The following is a 26477-nucleotide window of genomic DNA, read 5'->3' as shown; positions in this document are numbered from 1 at the left end:
AGTCCATAGAGGGAGCAGGTGGAAGAACACAGAGCAAGCTGCCTGTGAGGCTGCCTTGCTCCACCTCTTGCCTGACTGTGACTACAGCCACCTGTCTTCACTAAAACACTGCCGTGGCTGAATTTCTGCCACGAGAGCACAATTGCTTTGGAAAAGGTGTTGTCACCTCCCTGAGTACCCTTTTCTAAGCGTATATATGTTGCATCTTCCATTAACTATTTTAGCAAGTGTTCTTTTTCCTCAAAGAAGTGTGTCAGGTTCTAAGTGGACACCCAGAAGGTAGAGGAGGAGACCCGCAAGTCTGAGACATTATACAGAAAATGCAGGCTTGGGAAGACAAAGGCAACTGGACCCGTAACTTTGCTGAAGGTTGTGTTTTTGAGCTAATGTTCTTGTGAGCAATGTTGACATGGATGGAGATCCTTACTGCACCACCCTCATTGAATGCAAGTTCATAGTTTACATTAAACCAGTTTTGTCACTCAGAACTGAGCTCAAATAGATGAGTGGTGACATTTGAACATCACAGGGTATCTCTGATTATGTCCCCGACGCACTAGGTGGTTGCTCCATAATGGAGTTTGGTTGTGTTGTCCTCCCAGAACCCATGTGGAAATCTGATCCCCAGTGTGGCAGTGTTGGGAGCTGTTTTAGTCGTGGGGGCAGATCCCCCATGAATGGATTAATTCTCTCTCTGGGGGATGGGGGTAGTGAGTGAGTTCTCCCTGTGTTAGTTTCCATGAGAGCTGGTTGTTTAAAAGACCCTGGAACCTCCTTTCTCTCTCTTCTTTGCTTCCTTTCGCCATATGATCTGCTTGTACCCACCGGCTGCCTTCTGCTTTCCACCATGAGTAGAAGCAGCCTGAGGCCCACACCCAATGCACCTGTCGCAGAATTATAAGCCAAAATAAACCTCTGTTCTTTATAAATTGTCCAGACTTAGGTATTCTGTTACAGCAACACAGAAACGTACTAATAAACTCCACCCCTGGGTGTTTCTATGGTGATGGAAATAACACATCCCCACTGTACTGAGAGACATCTATCTGTAAGAGTAGTTGCTGCATGTCATAGGTGAATGAGACTATGGATTTTTCTTTGTCTTAAATGATGCACAAATGTTCTTTTAGGAATGGGAGAAGACTTAATGAAAATGCAATGTTTTTCTTTAAGTAAAAAGTGTCCTTCAGTCCTACTCCTATTTCAAGGAGGAAAAGCTTCAAAACCATGGACATCCCTAGTTAATCCCCATCAACTTCATCCCCACCAGGTGGTTGGACATGAAGCCTATTTCTGCCAATAACTACTGAGAAAGTTATCATCGCCTACTAATCCTAGAGGATCTGAATACAATTATATTTTTAATCTGAGGGCTTAAAATGAGAATATAAATGAAAGGCACAGCTTCATTTGTATCCAGCATTCCAGAAGTACAAGTTTAAATTTCCTTTTGAATTTTCAGGCCCTCCATACTAGAGATACACTCTAATTTTCCAGCACCTTGCTCATGACGTGGCAGCCCAGGTATGGTCCAATCACCAAAGTCTACATGGGACTACCACCTCCTCCCTACTGAGCCCCAGATTACCACCATGCCTAAAACTGCATCAGTTTCTTAACTAGTTGGTTGATCTGTCAGCTACTATTGAACTGGCTGGTAGTAGGTGATCAACAAAAACCTTCAGTGGCATTCCCCCTTCCCCAACTACTAAAACAGCAACCCCTCATTATGTGTGCTAGTGTTTTGAAAAGGGCATTTTGCATAGAAATGATCAGCAATTCTAGACCAATCTAGCCCAGCAGTGTCTGAAAACAATGGAGTCTGAAATCTCATTGAGTTCCTTGTCACCGATCTCCAAAGCCAGCTGTATTTGTTAAAGTTTCATTTTGCCAAAAAGATAAATGGTAATAGAGAGTTTTGCAATCCCACCTCTCATGCAGAAAAACAGCTATTTTCAACTCTCCATCATGTATGGAAGGCCCCCTGTGCCAGGTGTATGTATCTGTGAATACATGAGCATATGCCCATTTTTTTTAAAACTACACTGAGTTCCCTGTCAAAATGAGGGATGTTAAAACATCCAGCTTTCTACAGCAGTGAGAACAGCAGCTCTTACTAGGATTGCTCTGTCTTCAAAACCCTTCTCAAAATCTTACAAAAAATCTTAGGTTTAATAAGATTATTGAGCCCTCCAGCTAATCCAAAAACATCACAATGTAAGCTGTTTTTGTCATCAGTGAAGAAATAGCCTGATGGAAACAAAAGAGAATTCTACCTCTTAAATAACTGATAAATACATACCCCTCAAAAGAAATTATAGAGCTTTGGTTCCAAGATGAGGGGAAAGGAGTAGTTTTTCTTTTATTATTTCCAATTTGGTCAACCATAACCTATTACTTCCACTGTTTTTTTTTAAACTTCAAAGATTCTTGTAAAACATCTCCACAGATTCACACACCCAAGAATGAATCTCTAGTCTTTACTAAGTACTGAGTCTTTTATATTAAAATGGAAGATGGCAGGAGAATCTGTAAGGCAGAGGAGGAGCTGACACAAGAATTAGGAGGAATTGGGAAGCTCCTGGGATGGTCAGAATGGAAGGAACTGGTCAAAAACCCAAGTCAAACTGATTGGGAAACAGGGCTTCGGGTGGTCAGGATGATCAAGATGGCAGAGGAATGGTCCTCCAGCACGATCACATATAAGGGACACTCGCCCCTCATCTCTTTGCAGCCTTGGAAGACTTGGATGATCTTCCCCCACAACCAGGCTTTGACCATGTTTCCCAGTTAACTCACAACTCACCATCCAGCATCTCAACTAACAGAAAGTTACATGCATCTCTCAAATTTTAGACGCAATTTTATTTTATCCAGAAGGTATTTTCTTAATTCGCCAGCAGTGCCTTTACCAAGTGCAATCTACTGGCAAGTCTCCTGCAGCTTTGGAGTAGCAGTTTGAAAAGTAATGCAATTGGATATTGTCCCTTTAAAATGTCATTCAATTAGGCCTTTTGTAATACATGTGACATATAATGAGACAGCCTGACTGACTCTAAAGAAATTGCTGGTGCATTTCATCAAAGGCACAATAATGGAAACATCAATTCACTCCTCACCACAAGCATCTCCCTTTGATGCTGCAGTTACCTTAATACTAGTACTTCTCATTTTCTCTAGAAGGAGACAGCTGCCTGGACGCATGCCCATCAGAGAAGACTCTGGTCTGAAACAACACACTTGTACATCAGTCTCAGCTACATTTCATCTTCATTTGCAGCTGCACAGTACCACTCTCCTTGCCTCCAAACTGCTGAATTACCCCCAAAATAAAAACTCTTCTGCAACTTGGATGACTGGGGCTAGGTGTTTTATGCCATCTCTGCTAATGTTGCCAGAGGCATCATCTGCCTCTTTGCACCATCTATTTAAAAGAAGAATGGACAGGCACGAGGTAGAAATTTTATGGGCCTGAAAAACATTCAGCCACTTTATGCAAGGGATGTCTACAAGGAAGAGTACCAGAGGAACAGTACATCTACAGAGGTGCAGCATGATTAGGAAAATCCATCAACACCCACTGCCACATTTCCAAATATTTTTACTCAGTGAAAAAGCAGCTGCCAGGCCTGAAAGTATTTCAAATGTATTTTATCCACAAGGGCACTACATGTGCATTGTCACAGATGTCCTCAGTGCTGTGGAGACAGAGAAAAAGAATACTTCTACATACACATGAAGCATACTGCATTTGGTTTATCAACCTCTTGATATGAGAAGTCTGTTGCTTCTAACCCAGCTTGTCTCTGTATAAATAAAAATATGGTTTAAGAGTTCTGAGCTTCATTGAAATGAATCACATCCAACCACTTAGCCTCCAAATAACTTAGTTTTTCCAATACAGCTTCAAAATTTCTGGCTATACTAAGCATCTAAACTCACAGACTATCTGACATTTGGCTAAGTCTTTCATACAATATCCACTTGATGCCATGAAAGAAATGTATTTGCAATGGTTTTTGTTCTGCAAATGTCATTTGGGTGTCCTTAGGGGATTGCATTAAGCAACTGGTGCCCACCATGAGGCTCTGTTAATGAGAGATATAAAGGTTATGTTGAAATTATTGTTTAAAGGCGCTGACATCACACATACTCACACACACACACATACACACACACACACACACACAAACTCACAATCACCTCATCAGATATATACTGAGAAGCAACTGTTTCCAGATTTAAGAGAGCAGAGAGAGACGTTATTTCAACCAAGGTTATTCTGTGGATATCTCTATGCAAAATAGTGCTCATAATTATCTGTTTCCTTCCACTGACTGATTCTACAACAGTATAACATGATAGTTTGGCATCAAGCACTGTACTAAGGTTCTGGAAATGGTAGGAAATACAACAAAGAATAAAGTCTCTTTTCTTAAGTATAAATTGATCAAATACAGAGGGCTCATTATTATGGTATTTAGGCATCCATCCACTAATTCATTCACCTAATATATATATATACTGAGCACTGATTAGGTCCCAGATACTATGCCAGGGACCCATGCTGCAACAGGTATTGATATTCAACCCTGTACCCCACAGATACATATAATCTACTATGTTTCAACATAAAATAACAAATAACAAATAAAAATAAATAAAAACTCCATTAAGAATAACAACCAAAACAGAGTGAAAGCAGACCTGGCCCTGCCTTCCTGAAGCTTATAATCCAGTGAGGAATGCAGATGATGCAAAAAAATCATGAAAATGGATGTAAAATCTCAACTGTGACAAGTGCTCTGAAGGAGTGGTACACAGTGCCATGTGAGAGAACATCAAAGGGTGTTAGATTTTGTCAGGAAGTTTAAGGACATGCCCTGAGAAAGTGACGCTGGATCTGAGATTTGACAATGATGACGCTCACGTTAGGGAAGAGGATGGACAGGAAGCAAGAGGGACAGCTGGGGTGAGGGACCGAAAGGGACCATTCAAGGTAGTGATAACAGTGAATCAGGAGACAGAAGGAAGGACCTGACCAGGCAGGAGCTGCAGGACCCTATGGAGGACTATGGTCTTTTGACTATGAAGGATGAGAAGATACTGAGGGGGTCTAAGCAAAGGCACGAAATCCTATATTTGGGGTCTTTTTTCAAGTTATAGTGTGAACACACTGGAAGAGGCTCTCAATAGTTCAGATGACAGAAGTGACTCATCTCTGAGTGATGGTGGTAACAGAAAGAAGTGTATGGAATCAAGGGATATTTAGAGATAAGACCCGATGAGGGATCAGAGAGAGTGGGCTAGGAACAAGAAAGTATTTAGGATAACTCCTAGGTTTCTGATCTTACAACTAAATAGATAGAATTAGGGAATACTGGAAGAGTGCCAGCTCCATTGGGGAAAGGTCAGGAGTCCATTTTTGAAATATGTTGAGTCGAGAGGCTTCTGAGGCATACAAGAGACAATGTCGAGTATACAGCTGAATATACAGATCTGCAGCTCAAAGAGGAGGTCTTATTGGGCCATTACATCTTTAATGTATTTCTTAAAAAATAATAAAATTGGCTGTTTGAGGCTTCCCTTCCATTGCTAAGCTAAGAGTAAAGGTATATTTGAATTCCACCAAATCAAGGCAGCATGGTGTGATGGAATATGCCCCAGACTTGGAATCTGACAACATGCACTCTAATCCTGGCTTCCCCAGCTTCTAGCTTGGAGTGTTTGAACAATCAATCACCTTAGCCTTTCTGCACCTTTGTTTACTATAGCCACTATAAAATTATTATAATTACCTATGTCCTACTTACCTCACAGGGTTGTTTTAGATAAGGTCAAATAAGTAAAATTATAGGGAAAGCCATTGGAAAATGTGAAAAGATAAACAGCATTGCCAATAAATGAAATACATCTGCCTGAATATTTTGATGCTTAAGAGCGAAAAGAAAAGTTAGTTGCTGCGGACAAAATTATTTGGTTGGAATGATGAAATGTCATTGAATCTCCTTCAAAATTTGGATTGAGCAAACCAGTGCTTTTCACAGGCTGGTATTTGGGTGACAAGATGTGAATAAAAACAGTACTTGTTCACCTTTTGGTCCATACTGTAGGCCAGTACCCAGTCCTCTTGCCTGGGATGGAAGAGCAGACTCTGGATGGAGAAGGTGAGCCGATACTTTTGATAGGTTGCCCCTTCGTCTGAGCTGATCAATATGCTGCTCTCCATTTCAGGATCACTAAGAAGCATGATCTAAGGAAAGGACAGAGGAGAAGATACAGATAGAGTTAGTAGGAGAGAATAGAAACAAGAAATTTAAGCGTAAATATAAAGTCATCTGTATTTGCATATATCACAGCACATAAAGGGGCATCTGGGCCTCTATATAAAACATTGGTATTATATTTTTTTCCTGATTTAGTCTTTCATTGATGAACTGAACTAAAATAAGGTGCAAGGCTAGGTCTGCCTATAAAAGTGGGCTTCATTTTTGATGTCCATCATTTAAGTACCGGGAGTATATTATTATATAGCCTGCTGTCCCCCAATATTTCTCTCTCTCTCTCGCTCTCTCTTTCTCTCTCTGTCTCTCTGTCTCTCTCTCTCTCTCTCTCTCTTCCATGTTGATCTCCATCACAGTATCACTCTTTCACCATCGGAAGGAACTCCTACGATCCCATTGTTTATTTTGTTTTTTTCTGAAGTTTTTTTTTTTTTTTAACTTATTTAACTTATGTAAGTGGTTTTATGATTTCTTTGTTAGAGATATTTTCCAAAGTGCATATCCCCAAAAGCCCTTGGGAAAATTCCGCTGCCCAGTAAGTTTTGTCATCCTATGCCAAACAAACAGAACGGTGTAGTGAAAAGACGCCGGCATCAGAGAGAGCAGGTTCAAATCTCAACAGTTCTCTCTTCATATTTTATCACCTCGGGAAAGTTACTTAACCTCAAGAGGCCTCAGTTTCCTCAACAATAACAAGTCTGATGATACCCAAAATGGTTTAGAGTACATGACATAATATATATTCTTGACAAGGGATAGCTATGATTATAATTTAAACTGCCCCCTCCAAGCAATGCACTCTGGCTGCTTCCCATAGTACTCCAATGACATTGGTCTCACTAAAGGAATGACTGACGTTCTAATATTTAAACCCAATAGACATAGAGACCTTTTCCTTAGTTAACCTCTTAGCAGCCTTTGATTCCACTGACAATTCCATCCTTCTTGAAGCATTCTCTTGCAGAAGCTTCCCTGACATCATATTTGTCTATTTTTTCTTTTTATCTTTTCTGGATGCTCAACTTTCTCTGATTTTCCTGTAATTATGGCTATTCCTCATCTCTCCATTTTGATCTTCATCTCTTTTCACTCAACATAAACTGTGACTCAGTGACCTTTTCCACTCCCTATTTTTTCCTTTTATTTCTTATCCTTTCTTCTTATTATTTACTATTATCTCTTTTTATTTTTCAACTACCATCTTTCTGGGGACAACTTACAAATTAAACCTTAATACAGTCCCCCCCGCCTCAATTTCAGACTTGAAAACTCAGCTGCCTAGAAGATTCTTCTATTTGGACATGCCACAAGCACCCTAAACTCAAGAGGCCCCACACTGGTCCCTTATCCCAGCCTTATTGCTCCTCCAGTGTCCCCTGGCTCAGTGAATGATTCCACCAACCATCCATGTGAAACAAAGAGGCCGAGATTCATTCTCGACTCCACCTTCTCACTCACCTTCTAAAACTAGTTAATCTCTGAGCCATGTATATTTTACCTACTAATTAACACCAAATCCATCCTCTCCCTACCTATTGTGATTGCCTTAGTCCAAAACATGACAATCCCTCTACCGGATTACTTTAAGCCACCCCTAGCCAGTCTCACCACTTTTGCCTTGTCCCCTCGAACCCATTTTGCATACTGTGACCAGAGCAATCATCCTATAATACAAATATGATTCTGACATTCCCCTACTGAAAACCATTCAATGGCTTAACGATGATCTTCCTGTATGTCAAAATCCGTAAAACAGCTTGGCAAAATCTGTCCCCTGCTTATGTCTCTGGCTTCATCAGCAACAAGGCCTTTTTGAACTTTATTAGCTAGTTCAACTCAACTTCTCTGAGTTCCAAGTGTTTGCTGAATGGCTGAACGAACAAGTGAGTTTATTTCCTCTTACAGTTCCCTGTTTTTGGGGTAGACTGCCACCAATTGTTGGGGCTACTTCTATCACATGGTCTGATCCATGGCGCCCAATGTAAATAATAAAGCCAGAAAATATTTCCACACCTTATAAAAAAATATTAACTAGCAGGATTTTAAAAATGTAACCCAGAGTATATATTAGTACTATAAAAGAAGCTTTAAAACAAATTTAGGCCTTTTAATTGCTAAAATTCATAGCCCTTTCCCCTTTTATTCCTTTACAGCTTCCAAGACAAGCTTACTTCCTTTTCTCAAATACTTGCTTTGGTTTCATTAAAATAAGTCATGATGGATTATCAGCAAAAATTTTTAAGAAATGTATGCAGTGTAACAACTCTTTTTTTATTCATGTGTGAATAATCCAGGAAGAAGCTGTGAGATGAGTATTTCATAGACATAGAATAACCTCTTCCTCCTACGACACTGGGAAGGGGTAGGGAAAACTGGTAAAAGCACCCCAGCTACCCTTGAGAAAACCTCAGAGGAGGCACCCATGGCGCTTCCAGAGTGTGAGAGGACAGATATGCTGGGTAAGAAAGAGGCTTTCAGAACTAACCGCGCTTGCTTCATACCATGCACAGGCAGGGTACATAATAGGCAATGAAATTATTTTTCCCATGGTGCAGAGAAATTAAACTGCTTATTTTATGCAGGTATAAAGAAGCTTCATGCCTATGATTTTAATTACAAGATAAGACCAACATGATAAGTGAACTTTATTTTACATACCATGAGTTACAGTATAATGAATGAGAGTTACCATCAAATATCTTGTGCAATGTATTCTCTTCTTCTGCTTCTTCTGCTTGTGCACACACATGCACACACACAAACACTTGCATTTACAAGCACCTTAACCCACACACAAACACCACATATTCGTGTGCACACATACACTAACACATAGACAGATGCTTTATATTTGTGCACTCACCTATATGAAAGTGAATTTATACATGATAAGGCATATTGACATTGTGTGGCGGTTTTATGGAGCTTCTGTTGGCAAGAGTACATTTTTATTGCGACCTTTTTCTCTGACATTCTCATCAGAAATCCTTTTGTATGCTTTGATATAACCCGCAGTGTCTCTATTCAGTCCTCCTTTCTGAGAAGAATGAAAGGAAAAGAAATAGAAGCCTACACATTCTGGATATTTAACCTGTGCTGAGCGCTTTACCTGATATTTTATCAAAACCTCACACAAATCATGTGAAGTAGGTATCCATTTGCATTTTGCAGATAAGGAAACTGAGGTTCAGGAGGAAAGCAGCTCACCTGTTACTCCTCTGATTGACTCAAAACCCAACCCCCACCCCGTGCACGCGCACACACACACACACACACACACACACAACAACAACAACAGCAACACTTTAACACTTTACTCAACCTTAAAACCATACCACTTTAGTATGTTTACCAGGAAACAAGTAGAAGTCAGAGAAGCAAGTCTTTACTCTTCTTTAAAGCATCTCTAAGAAACCCACAAAAACAAGCAGCTTCAAGAAAATCCTTTTCTCCTCTGACTCATATCTACCTCTGACCAAGGGAACGTCAAGAATTAAAAACAGGAATCCAAGAGGGAAATATAATGTTCGTTGTTAGTGCTCAAAAAAAAAGGAGGGGACACAATATTAACATAAATATAATGAGAGCAAATGATCTGTCAGAAGTTAAACCTCAAGGTAAAAATATGTGTGTTGTATATCAATATGCCATATATATAAGAAAAATCATCCCATGCCCACCCAAATTTTTATTGTTAAACAGGGATTTCAAATTCAAATGCCTCTGGGGGCAAAGCAGGTAAAGTAAATGAGTGAAGTAGATAAAGCAAGACAAGAAGTGGTGGGAACTGTACTTAATTGGAAAGAGCACATCATTCCTCAAAATATTTAAAATTGGATTTAAAAAAACTGTGCACAAATTAAATGTATCTGTGGGCTGAATTTATGAACTAGGCATGTGACTTGTAGTAAAGTTCATGGTGATAGCTTGTTTCTACGAAAAGAAAAAAATGTATAATCCTTTCCTTCCTGTTTTTAATTGTAGGTATACAGGTGTATAAGCCATGGTGATGGCTGTTTAGACATCCGTGAGTTCTGCATTTAGATGGTTTTGACAATATGAATACGGCAAAGATCCCACTGGATATTTTTGTTTTGTTTTGTTTTGCTTTTACTCCATTATGCTTTGATTATTTATCTACCTCGTCCTGAGAAAAGATCTGCGGTGAGTGTATGTGTGCACTGGAAGGGGAGAAGGGGTATTTCATATATGGTCTAGCAGATTATTAATGGTATAGACGCTAGGTGCAAATGTCTTGAGTTCACATCCTAAGTCTGCTTCTTTATGCATAAACATGAGGAAGTTACTCAATTTTTCCAAGTCTGTTATCTCATCTATAGGAAAAGGAGATAGTAATTGTACCTACTTCACAATGCTGCTGAAAGGATTAAATGAATCAATAATTAAAGGGGTTTAGCACAGTTCCAGGCATGTAACTGCCAAATAAATGTTAATATCTACTTTTAAATCACCCAGGATAAGAGCATAACTAATGCCATAACTGATGCCAAGCAGGTTGGGGATAAATAGATGTGATTTGGGGATTATTTATCTCCATCTTGACTCCCAACATTCCTGAGCTTTGTAGATAAAAATGAAAAGAATAAGTGTAGGGGGAACTAGGGAATTGCTTAATGAGTATAAAGTTTCAGTCATGCAAGATGAAAAAGTTCTAGAGATCTGCTGTAGAACAGTGTACATATGGTTAACAACGCTGCATTGTATACTTGGAAGTTTGTTAAGAGAGTAAATCTCACATTATGTACATTTTTAAAACACAATCTTAAGAAAACACAAAAGGTCAGAGAAAAAACACTATGTTACATTTTACATTTATTTACATCCGTTTTGCATCTCTGATAATATTTTAAGAAAAACATCCTCTATTAGCAAATATCAATACCTCCAGATTGAAAATCAATCAGAAGGTAATTGTCAGCTTGTTAAATATAATGGCTGCTTTAAACGATCACTCTCATCTGTTCCAGCCCATGATGGAACGTGCCACTGCCTAGGGGTGAGAACCTCATACAACCAATATCTACTGATTTGGCCATTCACTGTACATGAATTGTCTGTGTCTCACATTAGAGCTGGACAAGTTTTTAAGACTTTACCAACATAAATATATATATGTGTGAGTATGTGTTTATATATTTACTTGTGATTCTTTTTTCAGGAAATTCCTGGAAAAGCAGAATAACACTGGTCCCAATTTCAATTTTAATGGTGTGTTGCAAATTGCAAAGGACACCCATGGAAGTCAGGAATCAGGCAGGGACTGTGCTTAGTCAGCTTATGCTTTCAAAAGCCTGCAAGCTTATCTATGTTTAAATCAGTCAAAATCAGTGCTGGAGATGTCAAAGACCTCCCCAGAAATCTTTCCAGAATGCACCCTTTCCTGCTGCTGAGTGAATCTAACAATATCATTGATGAATATGTTACTTTATATAACTGCCTGTCCTCTCTGTTCTTTCTTTGTGCAATCTATGAAATTGGGGTGAAAGCTAAGATTTTCTTAGTCTCTCACTCTTGCCAGAGATCCCAGAAAGGCAAGGAAACAAACTCTAGCTCAATATTTTGAGAACAGTCTCATAACACAGGTAAGTAGACTTTTCTCTGAATAGAAAAGGATAATGCTATAATTTACTATACAACTGAGTCCTAATGGTAGACCTTTTGCACAATTAGTGCTCAATTAGAAATAACAAAATTATCAATGTAAGCTCACAAAGAGTATGAGAGAGATGCAAGTATAACTGACCTCTAAACCCATTGACATAATTGAAAGGTTGTTGAATATTGACTTCCACACAAAGAGAGCCTGCTATAGATAAGGCTTTTAATCACAATATACCAGCATTCATTCTATCTCTCACACACACACATCTGTATATCTACCTATCTACCTACCTATCTACCTGTCTATCTACCTACCTACCTATTTACCTGTCTATCTACCTACCTACGTATCTATCTAAATTTCCCTCTTCCTTTTTTTTTTTTTTTAAAGATATCAGGTAAGGGGATCTTAACCCTTGACTTGGTGTTGTCAGCACCACACTCTCCCAAGTGAGCTAACCGGCCATCCCGATATAGGGATCCGAACCTGTGGCCTTGGCGTTATCAGCATCACACTCTCCCAAGTGAGCCACGGGCTGGCCCTTAACTTTCCCTCTTCTAACAGTGGTTCTCAACTCGAGGGCAAGGGGAGGTTGCCCCAAGGGGACCTTTTGCAATGTATGGAGAAATTTTAATTGTCATAACTAGGGGGAGGGGGTAGTTATTGGCATCTAGTGGGCAGAGGCCAGAGATGCTGCTAAACGTGACAATGCACAGGACAGCGTCCCAGGAGAAAGAGTTATCCAACACAGAATGTCAGTAGTGCCACTGTTGAGAAATCTTGTAATTTTATGTGTGTGTGTGTGTGTGTGTGTGTGCGCGTTTATGTCTATGTGTGTGTGTCCTATTATGGATAAAATACGTATGTGTCTTATTATGGATAAAATGTGTAAACTACATATAAATTTTACAGATGGAACATCAATATATATTATATGCATGGCCTCTTTAACCTATTACCATTTATACATGCCATTCTCTTTGCCAAGTTTAGACGCCCCACTTTTCTACCTCAGTCTATTATATTGAGCTTATTTCTACTTGTCCTTTGAGATTTAACACATGCATCACCAATAAAGCAATGATCACTGAGGCTAGGCAAGAAAAAAGTAAAAAGCACAAAGATAACACTAACAAAACAAACACCCCTTTCAAAAAATTGGCAAAGGATTTGAATAGACATTTATCCAAAAATATATACAAATGACCAACAAACACATAAAAAGATGTTCAACATCATTAATCACTAGGCAAATGCAAATCAAAACCCCAATGAGATACTACCTCACACCCATGGCTACTATTTAAAAAAATATGGAAATAAAATAAAAAGTATTGGCAAGGATGTAGAGAAATTGAAACCCTTGTACACTGTTGGGAGGAATATAAAATGGTGCAGCCACTACAAAAAACAGTATTGCTGTTTCTCAAAAAACTAAAAATAGAACTGCCGTATCATCCAGCAATTCGGCTTCTGGGTATTTATCCAAAAGAATTGAAAGCAAAGAGATATATGTACACTCATGTTCATAGCAGCATTATTTACAATAGCCAAGAAGTGGAACAACCCAAGTGTCTATCAAAGGATGAACGGATAAACAAAATGTGGTACATACATATAATGAAATATTATCAGCCTTAAAATGGGAGAAAATTCTGACACATGCTACAACATGGATGAACCTTGAGGACATTAAACAAAGTGAAATATGCCAATCACAAAAAGGCAAACACTACCTGATTCCACTTATATGAATGAGGTTCCTAGAGCAGTCAGATTCATAGAGACAGAAAATAGAATGATGAGTGCCAGGGCTGGGGACAGGGAGGAATGAAGAGTTATTATTTAGTAGGCATAGCGTTTTGCAAGATAAAAAGAGTTCTGGGGATTGGTTGCACAACAATGTGAATGTACTTAACACTACTGAACTGTACTCTAAAAATGGTGAAGATGGTCAATTTTATGTTATATGGATATCACCACAGTTTTTTAAAAGCACAAAAAATAAATATATAAAATTAGACGTGAGACTGAGGATAAAACAACATGCTAAGGAAATTTTCAAACTAATCAAACAAACACATAAATACCATTTATTCAACCAACCAATATTTACTGAGTCTTCACTAATGTGCCAGGCTCTATTCTAAGGACTTGGACAAGAGCAATAACCAAAACAGGATGCAGTGTGTTCACAGAGCTTACATTCTAGTGGGGAAAGAATAAACAATAAACAAACAAGTAAAATGTGTAGTGTATCAGACGGTGCAAAGTCCTTCAGAGTGAAAGAAAGCAGGGAAGGGATTCGGAAGTGCTGGGAGAGGGGCTCTGTAGTTTTAAATAGTGTGGTCAGGAAAGGCGTCACTGAGAAGGTGACACTTAGAAAGGGAGCAGGAGTCCAGTGGGCTGGAACAGAGTGAGCGAGGTAGCATGTTGGAAATGGGGTCTGAGAGGAAACGGGCCTGGTAGGTGATGTAAGGACTCTGGCTTTCTCCCAAGTGATGTGAAAAGCACTGATAAGCTGTGGCTTGCATTTAAATCCTTTCACTCTGGCTGTTACATTGAATGGAGCCTTGTGGGAAGTGGAGAACAGCAGGACAGGAATCCAAGAGACCAGGTGGAGGCCACCACAATAACCCGCAGGGACAGACTAACATTCTCACCAAGGTGGAGCACTGAGGTGCTGAAAGTTGATCAGTTTCTGCTATACTTTTTAAAGAAAAGCCAAAAGCCTCTGCTTACAGGTTACGTGTGGAATGTCAGAGAAAGTGAAGCAACCCATTAGAGGTTTTGCACCTGTACATTCATCTCAGTGTTGCCTAAAATAATTAAAAATTGGAAATAATTCAAATTGTCTGATAGGTTTTTGGCCTGAACACCTGAGAAAATGGAATTAGCATTTAAGAGGTAGGAGAGCCTACGGAAAAAGCAGGTTGGGTGCTTTGAAAATAAAGAATTTGGTTGTGAAATGCCTAATACACATCCAAATGGGAACGTTCTGTAGGGGGTGGATGTGCAAGACTTGTTTGCAGGAACGTAAACTGGTCTGCAGATAAGAATTTAGAAAACAGTGTCTGAATACTACTTAAAGATGTGAATTTGGAGATCACCACGAATGCAAATACGGATGAAAAAGAGTCCAGAGGACTGAGCTCTAGAGTACAGTTTAAGGGTCAAAAAGATAAGCAGAGTCCAGGAAAGGAGACTGGGAGGGAGAAAGAAAAATCAGAGAATGAGGTGTCCTTGAAACCAAGGGGAAAAAGTGTATTAGGGAAGAGAGTGTCCAACTGGGTCAAACGCAGCTGATGGTCAAGTAAGATGAGTACTGAGAACTGGCCACTGAGTTTAGCAACGTGGTGAATACTGGTGACCATGGCAAAGGCAGTGGAGTGAAGAAGGCAGACAGTTGGTGTCGATGCAAGTTTAAATTGACATGACTGCTCTGGAAAGCAGTGTGGTGATACTGAACAAGAGTCATAAATATTTATGCCTTTGACCCTGTAAATTCTCTTCTAGGAATCTGTCCAAGGAAACCATCAGGGACCCAATGAAAGGTTTATGAACCTGTATTTCAACTCAATGTTATTTATAATAATAAAAAATTGGAAATAACCCAAATATCTGATAGGAGAATGATTAAATAAAGTAGGCTAAATCCATTCAGTGGAATATTATGCAGCTATTAAATATGAATTCAAATAGTTTTATGACACAAAAAAGTAATATATTTAAACAGTGCATAAAAAGCAGGCTGGACACACATGAGGCTAATCTCAATTTTGTTAAAAATTGTTTATATTTAATGTCTTCTATTTATGCATAGATAAAAATGTTGAAGGAAAAATTAACATGTTAACAGGGGTTAGTGGTCTTTCTTGAGTGGCAAGATCATGAGTGTTTTTCACTTCATCTCTACACTTTTCTACTTTTTCCCAAATATTCTGCTATGAGCACACATTATTTTTATTATTTATTTATTTATTTTACCTACTGTTTATTTTTTATTTTAAAGGATATGCACATTTATTTGTTCAAATAACAAATACATAAACCAAAGAACATGAGTAACAAAATACTCTAAAAAGTAGGGCTTCAAATTTTCACAAAAAATTGAAATGTAAAACTTACTAAAATTTACATATTTCATTTTATAATCTCTACAATTATTTGAGATAGCTCCCTAAAGTCTTCTAGAAGCAGGCTAATATCAAATTAATTTCAACAGAGGAAGACAAACTTTCAAAGACAAATTAATTTCTAAACAAATCAGCAAGTCCACTTAATAAAAAGAAATCAAGAGCAGAAATTAAATATCTAAATTTAGCAATACTAATTGCATAAAATTTCAACAAAACAAAATATAGAAACAAAGGCACTTCAAAAGTTCATGGAAGAATAGAATTGAAAGATGGAAAACTTTCAATGAATTTCTTTTTTGTTTTAATTTATCCTTTTTTTTTTTAAAATAAAGGCTACAATTATGTAAAATATGTTCTCTAAAGACTTTATCAAAAAACTCCTAGGGCTGGTTAATAATTTCAGTAACATTTCAGAATACAAAATAAATGCCCCCGTATCAATTGCATTTATGTTCTCTAATAATGAGCTAACAGAAAGAGAAGCCAAGAAAGTAAGCCCATTAACGACAGTCACAAAAAAAATTAAATACCTAGGAATCAATTTAACCAGGGAGGTGAAAGATCTGTACAATGAGAACTACAAACCACTACTGAAAGAAATTTAAAAAGACACAAAAAGATGGAAATGCTCTTGGACTGGAAGAATTAACATTGTGAAAATGTCTACAATACCCAAAGTGATCTACAGATTCAATTCAATCCCCATCAAAATAGCAATGACATTCTTCACAGAAACAGGGAAAAAAATCCTAACATTCATATGGAACAACAAAATACTCTGAATAGCCAAAGAAATCCTGAGCAAAAAAAATAAAACCAGAGGCATAACACTACCCGACTTCAAATTATACTACAAAGCTATAGTAACCAAAACAGCGTGGTGCTGGCATAAAAAATAGACACTCAGACCAGTGGGGCAGAAAAGAGAACCCAGTAATCACCCATCAGGCTTACAGCCATCTGTTATTTCACAAAGGCAACAAAAACATACATTGGGGGAAAGACTGTCTCTTCAATAAGTGGTGCTGGGAAAACTGGATATCCATATGCAGAAGAATGAAACTAGATATGCCCCTCCCACCATACACATTATTTTTATGATCATAAAAAGTTACGTCTACATGTGAGCACACGCACACACATATATGTATACAGTTTCTCAGTAAGACTGTGCTACCCTTTGCCTGCTCTTGGAAAGGTTTAGAAGCTGGATAAATATCTGTCCACATTGCGAGCACTACTCAGAGTGCAAGACAGGTGTGGCTTGAGGATGGGGTAGGAAAGGTGTCCCAATGTGTACAGCAACAATAGCACCTCCCAACTCAGGGAGCAGTATTACTGACTTCCCCTTTGGAGTAAAAATCTACTGTCCCCACCTCTGGGGCTCCAAACTATCCTACCCACAGCACATTGGGTGGATCTTCCTCAGCCCAGCTCTGATTATGGCATTTATCTTCCATAAGAAACTCCAATATCCTCTACATGTTGTAACAACTATGCCTGGCACCTCAGACACATGGTGGGTTCCCATGCTGTTCTCAGGCTTTGCCTCTTCAACACAACTTCTTGCTCAAGCCAAGAAGCTCCTCAGAGTTTCCTTCAAATCACTATGCTAATGCTAACATTTCTATCTTTGCTAACACTACTCCCCTACCCAGAAAGCCCTGCATCCTCCTTGCCTTCCTTCAAGGCCCATTTTAATTCCTTCCTTGCCATGAAACCTCCCAAACACTCCTGCAGGATGACCTCTGCCTTCCATGAACTTCATCAGCTAATTTGTTATCACATTGAACTATGATTTTATGTTTAGATATATTTGAAAATGTATAAATATATTTTAAAATATGGGTTCCTTTATGTTTGACTTGCATTCTCTCACTTTGATGTTTAAATCCTTAAAGGCAGGCAGCTTTGGTTACATCACATCCTCTGGTCCTCTTCACTACACTGAATGGAGCACATGCTCAATAAACACATGATGCATGACTGAGTGAAGGTCTCTCAAGGGTGTCTCAGTTTGTTTGACCAAATATTTGGTGCACTGTATTTGTGGCTTACCAGTGCCCCGGACAGAGAAGCTAGCTCCATGCCAATAAAAGCAACCAGCAAAACCTTTACCCGAGGCCCTGCCCCTCTGGCAGCTCCACGTGCAATGATTCCTCTGCCACCTCCAATTCCTCATTTGCAAAATGCTAATATAGACACATTTAATGAATTGGTGTCCATGTTATTTTTCAGCAAGATGTTTACTTCCAATGTTTTAAAAAGTAAGTCTAATTCTGGGAGACAAGAAAGTAGTTTCATAAATTTTTTAAAAAATTACAAGATACAGAATTGGGTTGGAAGTAATTTATTTTATTTTCAAAGTTTTGTTGTGGTTTGACTTGGGGTTTGTGTTTGTTTATTTTGTTTTTCTCCACAGTAGGGCACTAAAGAAAATTGTCAGCCCAGACATGTATTCCTGAGATCAGATGGACAGTTCTGAGACACAGGTCAGATGGGTTGAAGGCATGTGATTTGGCACAACATTGTCACAGGCATAGTTATATAGCCAAGAGTGTTTGGTTTTGAGAAATATCTAATCAGTGAAATCAAGATCACAAGGTGCTTGGTGTTTCAAGTATCCAAGTTGCTACTGAACACATCTGGGACCCCAGAGGTCAGTTGATTAACAACCTCAATTTCATCTAGAATGTTCATTCCCTTTGCCATGTAACCTCACATATTTACACATCCTGGGGACTGGGCATCTTTGGGAGGTTCTTTTGCCTGCTACACCCCCATTCCACAGGCCAGGAAACACCAGGCTCCAGACTTGATGGAAGTTACCACGTTTTATAACTGGGGCTCAGTTTCAGAACTGAAAATCAGAAATGACAATATAAAAAGGTAATGAAAAAGAAAAAAAGAAAAAAGCTCACCAGAATACTTATTATCTACCACAAAACAAACCTAATTTATTAGCATCTTGTTGAAGCTGTGTGGGAGGAAGATTCTTAAAGATTCTCGTGTGCAAGGGGTGGTAAACGGAAATTAATTGCACAGTAGCCATTATGACTAATTTAAGAATTGCAGATTGTCACGATTACAGTATTTATTCAGTGTGCTATCTTTAGCAATTCATCTAGTGAACATCAGATTTTAAAAAAAAAAGGAAAAGGGTTTTCATAAGTTCACCTGCTAACCCTCTTTTTCTCATTGGATCTTAAATTCTTTGAGAAGTCTGACTTCAGCTATTTTTAGGGATCTAACCACAGATATTTGGGAAGGATTATTGCATTTAGGAGAGGCAAGATAAGCTTTAGGTTACCATGAGGAAAACAGTCAGGGGAGTAAATATGCTTGGAATATCCTATGTTCTGATCTAGCTGTAAGACCCTAAGCAGCAGACAGCTTCATTCTCACTGATAACAAGGTTACTTCACTCTGGAACCACTGCCTTGCCCAGTGAGAATGATGACCACACGAACATTTATCAGAACTCAACTACTCATCCCCAGTGGCCCCCTACACTTCTGAGGGACAGGGACAGGAACCATACAGCTAAATGCTAGATGTGATAAACACAAAGCAAAGGCAACTTTCTGCCCCTACAACCCTTTGGATCAATGCCAATGGACCACATCAGAGTCTAGGCTGTAATAACCAACAGTAACTTACAGTCTTCTCACCAGAGCAGGAGCTTTCCTGAGAAAAGGACGAGGCGACTGATCTCATTCTCCCAGGTGAGAGACATTTAGCTCCCAGAAAGAGTGAAAACAGAAAGGGGACAGGCTGTGCAAGGAGTTGGGCAGAGGCTTGAAGCCCTTGGTTGGTCTGTGCTTTCTATCCCGAGCTCAAGACACATGCTCTGCACACCTCAGCTCAGGTAGGGTTAAATAATAACAAAGCCTTGGAGTTGCATTGCATTTTATAGCTTGCCAAGTCCTTCCACAGCTCTTCCCTCCTTGATCCTCACTCTACTCCGTGAGGAAGGCAGGGCACATCTCATTCCTGTTCACATTTTTGGGCTCCTGTAACAGAATACTGTAGACTGGGCAGCTTACAAAGAACAAACATTTATTTCTCACAGTTCTGGAGGTTGGGCAAGTCAGAGATCAAGGCACTAGCAGATTCAATGCCTGCTCTGGGCATTTTTCCTCGATCATAGACAGAACCTTCTCACTGTGTCCTCACATGGTGAAAGAAGGTGAGAGTGCTCTCTGGAGTCCCTTTCATAAGGGCACTAATCCCATTCATAAGAGCTCTGCCCTCATGATCTAATCACCTCCCAAAGTCCACACATCCAAATACCCTCACACTGGGGGTTAGGATTTCAACACAGGAATTTGGTTGGGGGGACATAAACATTCAGTCTACACTACTCACTGCTATTAGTTTTCTGTTGCTGCTGTAAGAAATTACCACAAACCTAGTGGCTCTAACAACATGAATTTATTATCTTACATATCTAAAGGTCAGAAAGCCAAAATGGGTTTCACTGGGCTAAAATCAAGGTGTCCACAAGGCTGTGTTTCTTTCTGAAGGTTTTAGGGGAGAATCTGTTTTCCTGCCTTTTCCAGCTTCTAGAGGCTGCACACATTCCTTGGCTCCTGGCCCCTTCAAGCTTCAAAGCCAGTAACAGCCCATCCGGTCTTAGTCATACCATATCACTCTGATTCCTCTTCTTTCCTCTTTCCCATTTTAAGGACCCTTATGCTTACAATAGCCCACCTGATAATCCAGAGTACTCTCCTTACTTTGAGGGCAGTTGATTAACAGCCTTAACTTCATCTAGAATTTTCCTTCACCCCTGCTGTGTAGACTCCCATATTTACACATTCTGGGGACTGGGCATTTTTGGGAGGCCCTTCATCTGCCTAGCACACCCCTATTCTACAGCCCAGGAAACACAGGGCTCCAGACTTGCTGCAGTCACAATGGTAACCAAGTGTTAGAACTGGGGCTGTGACTCAGAACTTCACCTCCCCAGCTGAGTACTTTATCCTCCTTGCTGTGCTCTGTATTGGTGACATAGTGAAAGACAGGGAGGACACAGCAAGGTGAGGACAAAGAGTGCAAACAAAGACAGAAAAGAATCAAACAGGACGCAGGAGGAGGCAAGAGGATGGCTTTGCCTGCAGAGGTCTTTCTCCATGGGTGTTCTCTCATCTTGTCCTGCCCTGCCCACTGTCACCCCATTTCTGTAGTCATCCCTTTGGCTGTACATTTGACCTCATCATCCCAAAACAAAAGAACCTGTGACAGTATGTGTATGCATTTTTTTCGTGTTGGGTTTTTAGGGTGCTCTGGCTGTTTGGTTTTGCTTTCTCTCTCAACGTGAAGCAGAAGGGGAAGGGACACAGAGGTAGCAATTTTTCCAGGCAGGTACTCTCTGTAATGATCCATCATCCCATGCCAGGTGGTCCCCAGACAGTTAGGAAAGAGAAAACCACAATAACAGTAATAAACGAGGAAAAAGGCCTTCCAGTTAACAATACAATGAGGAGCCAGGGAGGGTGGGAAGAGGCAGGAGAGGAAAGACTGAAGGGGTAGAGACAGAGGTGCCCAAAGGTTGCAGGTTTATATCTTGCACACACTGCATGTGTTTTCTTTCCTCACTGAACAAAGAAATAAAACAATAGCACATACACCCTCGCAAACTTTTCGTTGTTGTAAAGGATAGAGCAGCACATTTGTCAAAAGGTCCAGCTGCCACTTCTGATTCCAGAGCTCTGCAAAGGATCCACCCCTCTTGTGATTTAGATTAATCGCTTCTCATTAACAACCAATAAACAAACTGTATTCAGAGGGCTCCTTTCTGCCACAGCCCACTGTTGCCGTGTATAATTGCTGAATGCGAAAGCGGAGGCACACCAGAGTTGTCAAGTGTAATTTATAGGTTTTTAAGATCTAATCATTTTCTATAATATTAGATTAAATGACAGTCTGTATTAAAGAGGAAATTACACTTCACCTTGCTTTCTTCACTTTACCCCCCTTTTTCTAGCTATGGTTTTAGAAAATCTCTAATCCCACAGCAAAGGACCAGAAAATGTCCTTGACAATGTACCTGAGAAGGATCACCCAACGGGCTCCCCTGCACCCAGCAGTCTGGAAAAGCTGAATGAGGATATTGTCTGAGCTGAGTCAGTTCCTCTGGGAACCCCACAGAGTCGACACATGTCTTTCTCAACCAGAGCTGCATCATTGTACCCCTGACCACACTCACCGCAGCTCCAGGGTATGTTTTGGCATTGTGGTGGTCAAGGGAGGCCTAGAGTAAATCAGTACTTTAAGCAGAATCTTGCCAAGTTGGATTTGGAATCAAAGAGATCTTGCTTTTTCATTTGGCCATTCAGTGATGTGGTCAGTCTGGACTCACATTCACTTATGGAGGCTCTACTATGTGCCAGATTCTACGAAAGAGACAGGACATACAAAGGTGAGAAGACAACATTCAAACCCCATCTCCATCGTGTGCTACTTCCTTGCTTTGAGCTTCAGTTTTTCTCAATTGTAAAATCAAAACAAGAATAGCTTCGACCACCGCCTCCATGGTGGGCTGGGAGGAAATGAGAGAGAGGAACAACATTGGGAAACCTCTCGACACAGATCACATTCACAAGTGTCAGGGCTTTGTCTCCGCTTCCATGCCATACAGCATTTTAGAGCAGTTATTATCAACTGAGATGGGGGCGAAAGTAGAGAATCAGTTTGTATAAGAAAAGGTGTCACTCAGGTGTCACAGTGGGGACGTATGACGTGAAAACAAAATGTAAAGACCACTCTTGTAGAAGGATGGGTACAGTCCACAAGGCACACGAAAGGAGCAGTGGGACAGTCACCGTTACTGTGCTGTGCTTGACATTTACAATGTCAGACTATAGAGAACCAGCTCTTTCCTGGAGGTCACAGTCCTTCACTCACTGGTTCCAATGGAACTTTCCATCCCTGTGTCCCCAGAGTGCCTATATTCCTGAAAAGAATCAACCAATTCACAGTTCCCCAAATACCCTATTCTCTTACCTCGATGTCATGGCTGAGGTCATTCCTCTTCCTGGAACGCTCTTCTTGACTCTCCATACCCTTAAATCCTCTCTCTCCCAAATGCCACTCCTTCTAAGAAAGCTAATCAGGGTGGATATGCCGTGATCACTCTGCAGTGCTTTGTAGAGCTTACGACTACCTGCTTAAGTCACAGTAGAACTGTAAGCTCTTTTGTAGCAGGGAGATTTTCCCTACCTTTTTTTTCCTCCCCAAAGACCAATTTAGTGTCTTTCAGAGGCGGCTCAAGAGACCTCCTACTGCTCTGTTCCATGGTGCCTGCACTGGTGAACCCAGCCTGAAGGAGCAGCCCCGTCATCCCTGCAGGATTGTTGGATGAGGGGAAGGAGGAATGGCAGAATCTGCAGATGGCTCTTATGGTGTCTGTTCACAGGGACACTACTTATTTCCACTCTCGCTGCACTCACTGGCCAAAGCCAGTCATTCAGCCAAGCCTGCTCCCATTGAGGGTGAGATCTGTGATCTTCCCCAAGGGAGAAACCCAGTGGTAAGGAATATTTTGCACAAATGACACACATGAATTCCACTCCTAGGTATGTGCCCAAATGAATCTAAAACAGGTAGACAAACACATGTGCAACCATGTTCATAGCAGCATTATTCACAAAATGTGGCCAAAACATGTGGAAACAGCCCAAATGCTCATCAATGAATGAATGGATGGATGAGCAAATTTTGGCATGTACGCAACAGAATATTACTCAGCCATAAAAAGAAATGGAGTAGTGATATGTGCTACAATATGGACAAACCACAAAAGCAGGCTAAGTAGAAGGAAGCCAGATGCAAAGGGTCATATATTATATGACTCCCTTTATATGAAATATCCAGCAAAGACAGAACACAGATTGCTGGTTGCTAGAGATTGGGGTTGTAAGGAAACGAGAAGTGATTGCCTAATGGATACACTGTTTCTTTTTGGGGTGATAAAAAATGTTTGGAGACTCAATGGAGGTGGTGGTTGCTCAACATTGGGTATGTACTAAATATTATGGAACTGTTCACTTTAAAAATGGTTAACTTCACGTTATGTGAATTTCAACTCAATAAAATAAATAGATAAAAGAGCTGTGGCCAGCACCAGTTGGTTCCAGCCTCTCTCTTGCCTACCAAGAATAACTAGGATGACAATGTTAAGTTAAAGACACTTAAAAGGATCAAACTAATTCTCACCTAGCTTGTGACTAGTCTCCTAATAAATCCCTCTGCTTAATGGAAACAATAATAATAAAACAGTCTAGACAGGTAGCACAGACCACAACCATCGGGACAGCCTGAAGACCTATACTAACCACACAGACAACTATCAGCTAGTGAGTCTCATTATGAGTCTGCTTTCCTCCTGTGGGGCCCAATTCCAACTCAGGCTGATGGGTACTGCTGAGGTAGGTGGAAGTTCCAGGTGGACTACTCTTCTCGGGAGCAAATCCTAATCTAATTTCCTCAAGCCTCCTCTCCCTATTTCTTGAAAATTAGCCTTACCAACAGGTTTAATTAACAAGCAAAGGCCCCCTTAACACCTAATTGTGGCACCTGAATATTCTCATTTTAAAGGGTGGTGTACAGGCACTGGCTTTATACAGCCTTATGAAGCATGTGTTATAAAAGTACCTTACCCATATGGTTTTGTAATACCATGGCAGTCCGTTCTATTCAATCCCATAAAATCCCAGCAATATTTAAGTGTTAAAGGTGACTTTCACTATGATATTTATTATTGGATAATGAAAAATGAGACAGATAGCCTTCAAAACCCCAAGCAATGGAGCGAACCATATCTTTTCTAAGCTTTTAATAATAAAACCACCATATTTCCTGGAAATGACACAGATCCCCAGAGTCCCTTTTGAGATTCCCTCTTGGATGCATGAATTTTCTTAAAAATTTTGCATCTTAGTGACCAAATCTCATGTCAGTCAAAGGAAAGTCAGTTGGTCAAATATTTGGATCTGCCTTCTCCACCAGTCTGAAACTCTTTAGGACAACCTTGGCCTCCCCATCTGACCAAGAGTTCCCCAGAATTCTTAATCTCCCCTTGTTTTAGATATCCCTGTAGAATGCAATAGAGAGAGCTATCAGAACACAGCAGGTATTAATCCGTGTCACTCTGCAACTCTGGATCCCCAGTGGGTCCTGTGTCCCAATGCTACTTTATCAGCTAGTATATTTAGTGCCACTTGTTACTCTGTACGTTTGTGTCCTCAGCAGACTGTGATATCACTGAGAACTGTGACAGTGTCTGGTTTATCTTTCTTATCTCTAGCATCCAGCACAATGTCTGGTGCTTTGTAGATGTTAATAGATATGTCTGAGTGAAATAAGAGTTAACTAACTCTGAGTAAACTATTACAGAAGAGAAAGGGAAATCCAAGATCATCTATCCCAACTACCTCAATAAACAGTTGAGGTCACATGAGAGATTCAGTCACCTTCCTAAAGTTCTGTCACTATCAGTGGTATCATTGTTAGCCAGTGGTGGCATCTTGGGAAAGACCATCAGCATCATTTCACATGCTTGTTAAACACTGAATTTTCCTGGATCCTTCCTTGGGCATCCTAAATTGGAACTTCTGACTCAGGAGGCAGAGCCCTGAAGCTGCCTTTTAACAAGGACTTCGATTATTCTAATGCACACACAAGTGTAGCACCACACTTTAGAGTGTCCGCAGAAAAGGAATGATTCTTGCTTCCAGTTCCTTGCAGAATGGAAGTAAACTGCCAGTGCTTGATAGCCCCCCATCAAGGACGTGGCACAGAGAGTTTGGAAGACTCATACTAAGTAACACGGAGTGTGAGATGCAAATTGAGCCTTCATCAGGATGGGTCAGTTTCCTTGGACCCAGTGGAAAGTCAAGGACTACAGGAGAAAATGATGTGGCATTGGGGCAGAACTAATAACTTGGGGATCAGGACCCCATTTGGTTAGCTATTCTTCTCTGAATAATGTTTAATTCTTCACTATGTCAGAGGTAGGGTCCCCAATTATTCTTTTTTAAGCTTCACTACACAATAAACCCCCAAAGGTGCGTGTCTTTACCCCCCAAAGAGCCTACACTTTAGGCTTTCCAAACACCACCTACTTACTCACAACATGGTTGAGAAGCAATTAGTATCACTGTAAGGAGCTGATGCTTTCAGGTTCCATATTTAGTTTCTAGAATAGAAATGAGCAGGCTTAGCTATTCTCTTTCCTAATTAATAAGCACCGTTACCATCCCTGCTAGTTTACATGTTAATAAAACTCTAGCTACTCCCTTACTGTTGTGCCTAGCTTAAAGTGACACCAAAGGGAAACAAATAAAAACATTTGATATCAGTGTGTGCATGCTTTAAGGCTGGAGGAGCAGGCATGTGGAGAGGGAAACTCAAATCTGATCAGAAAAG

At 40.1% G+C, this 26477-nt stretch overlaps 1 protein-coding gene across 1 annotated transcript in view; it reads right to left on the bottom strand.

Annotated features, from left to right (window-relative positions):
* SORCS3 (sortilin related VPS10 domain containing receptor 3) overlaps nt 1-26477 on the bottom strand; it is a 575161-nt gene that overhangs the window by 265388 nt on the left and 283296 nt on the right. Inside the window, exon 4 of the mRNA XM_063102487.1 lies at nt 6095-6253. Coding sequence (XP_062958557.1) covers nt 6095-6253 — 159 coding nt within the window. The remainder of the gene's footprint in view (nt 1-6094; nt 6254-26477) is intronic.

The sequence above is a fragment of the Cynocephalus volans genome, chromosome 7 (assembly GCF_027409185.1).
Source record: "Cynocephalus volans isolate mCynVol1 chromosome 7, mCynVol1.pri, whole genome shotgun sequence".
NCBI classification, from domain to species: domain Eukaryota; kingdom Metazoa; phylum Chordata; class Mammalia; order Dermoptera; family Cynocephalidae; genus Cynocephalus; species Cynocephalus volans.
This window is presented reverse-complemented; position numbering and strand designations above follow the sequence as displayed.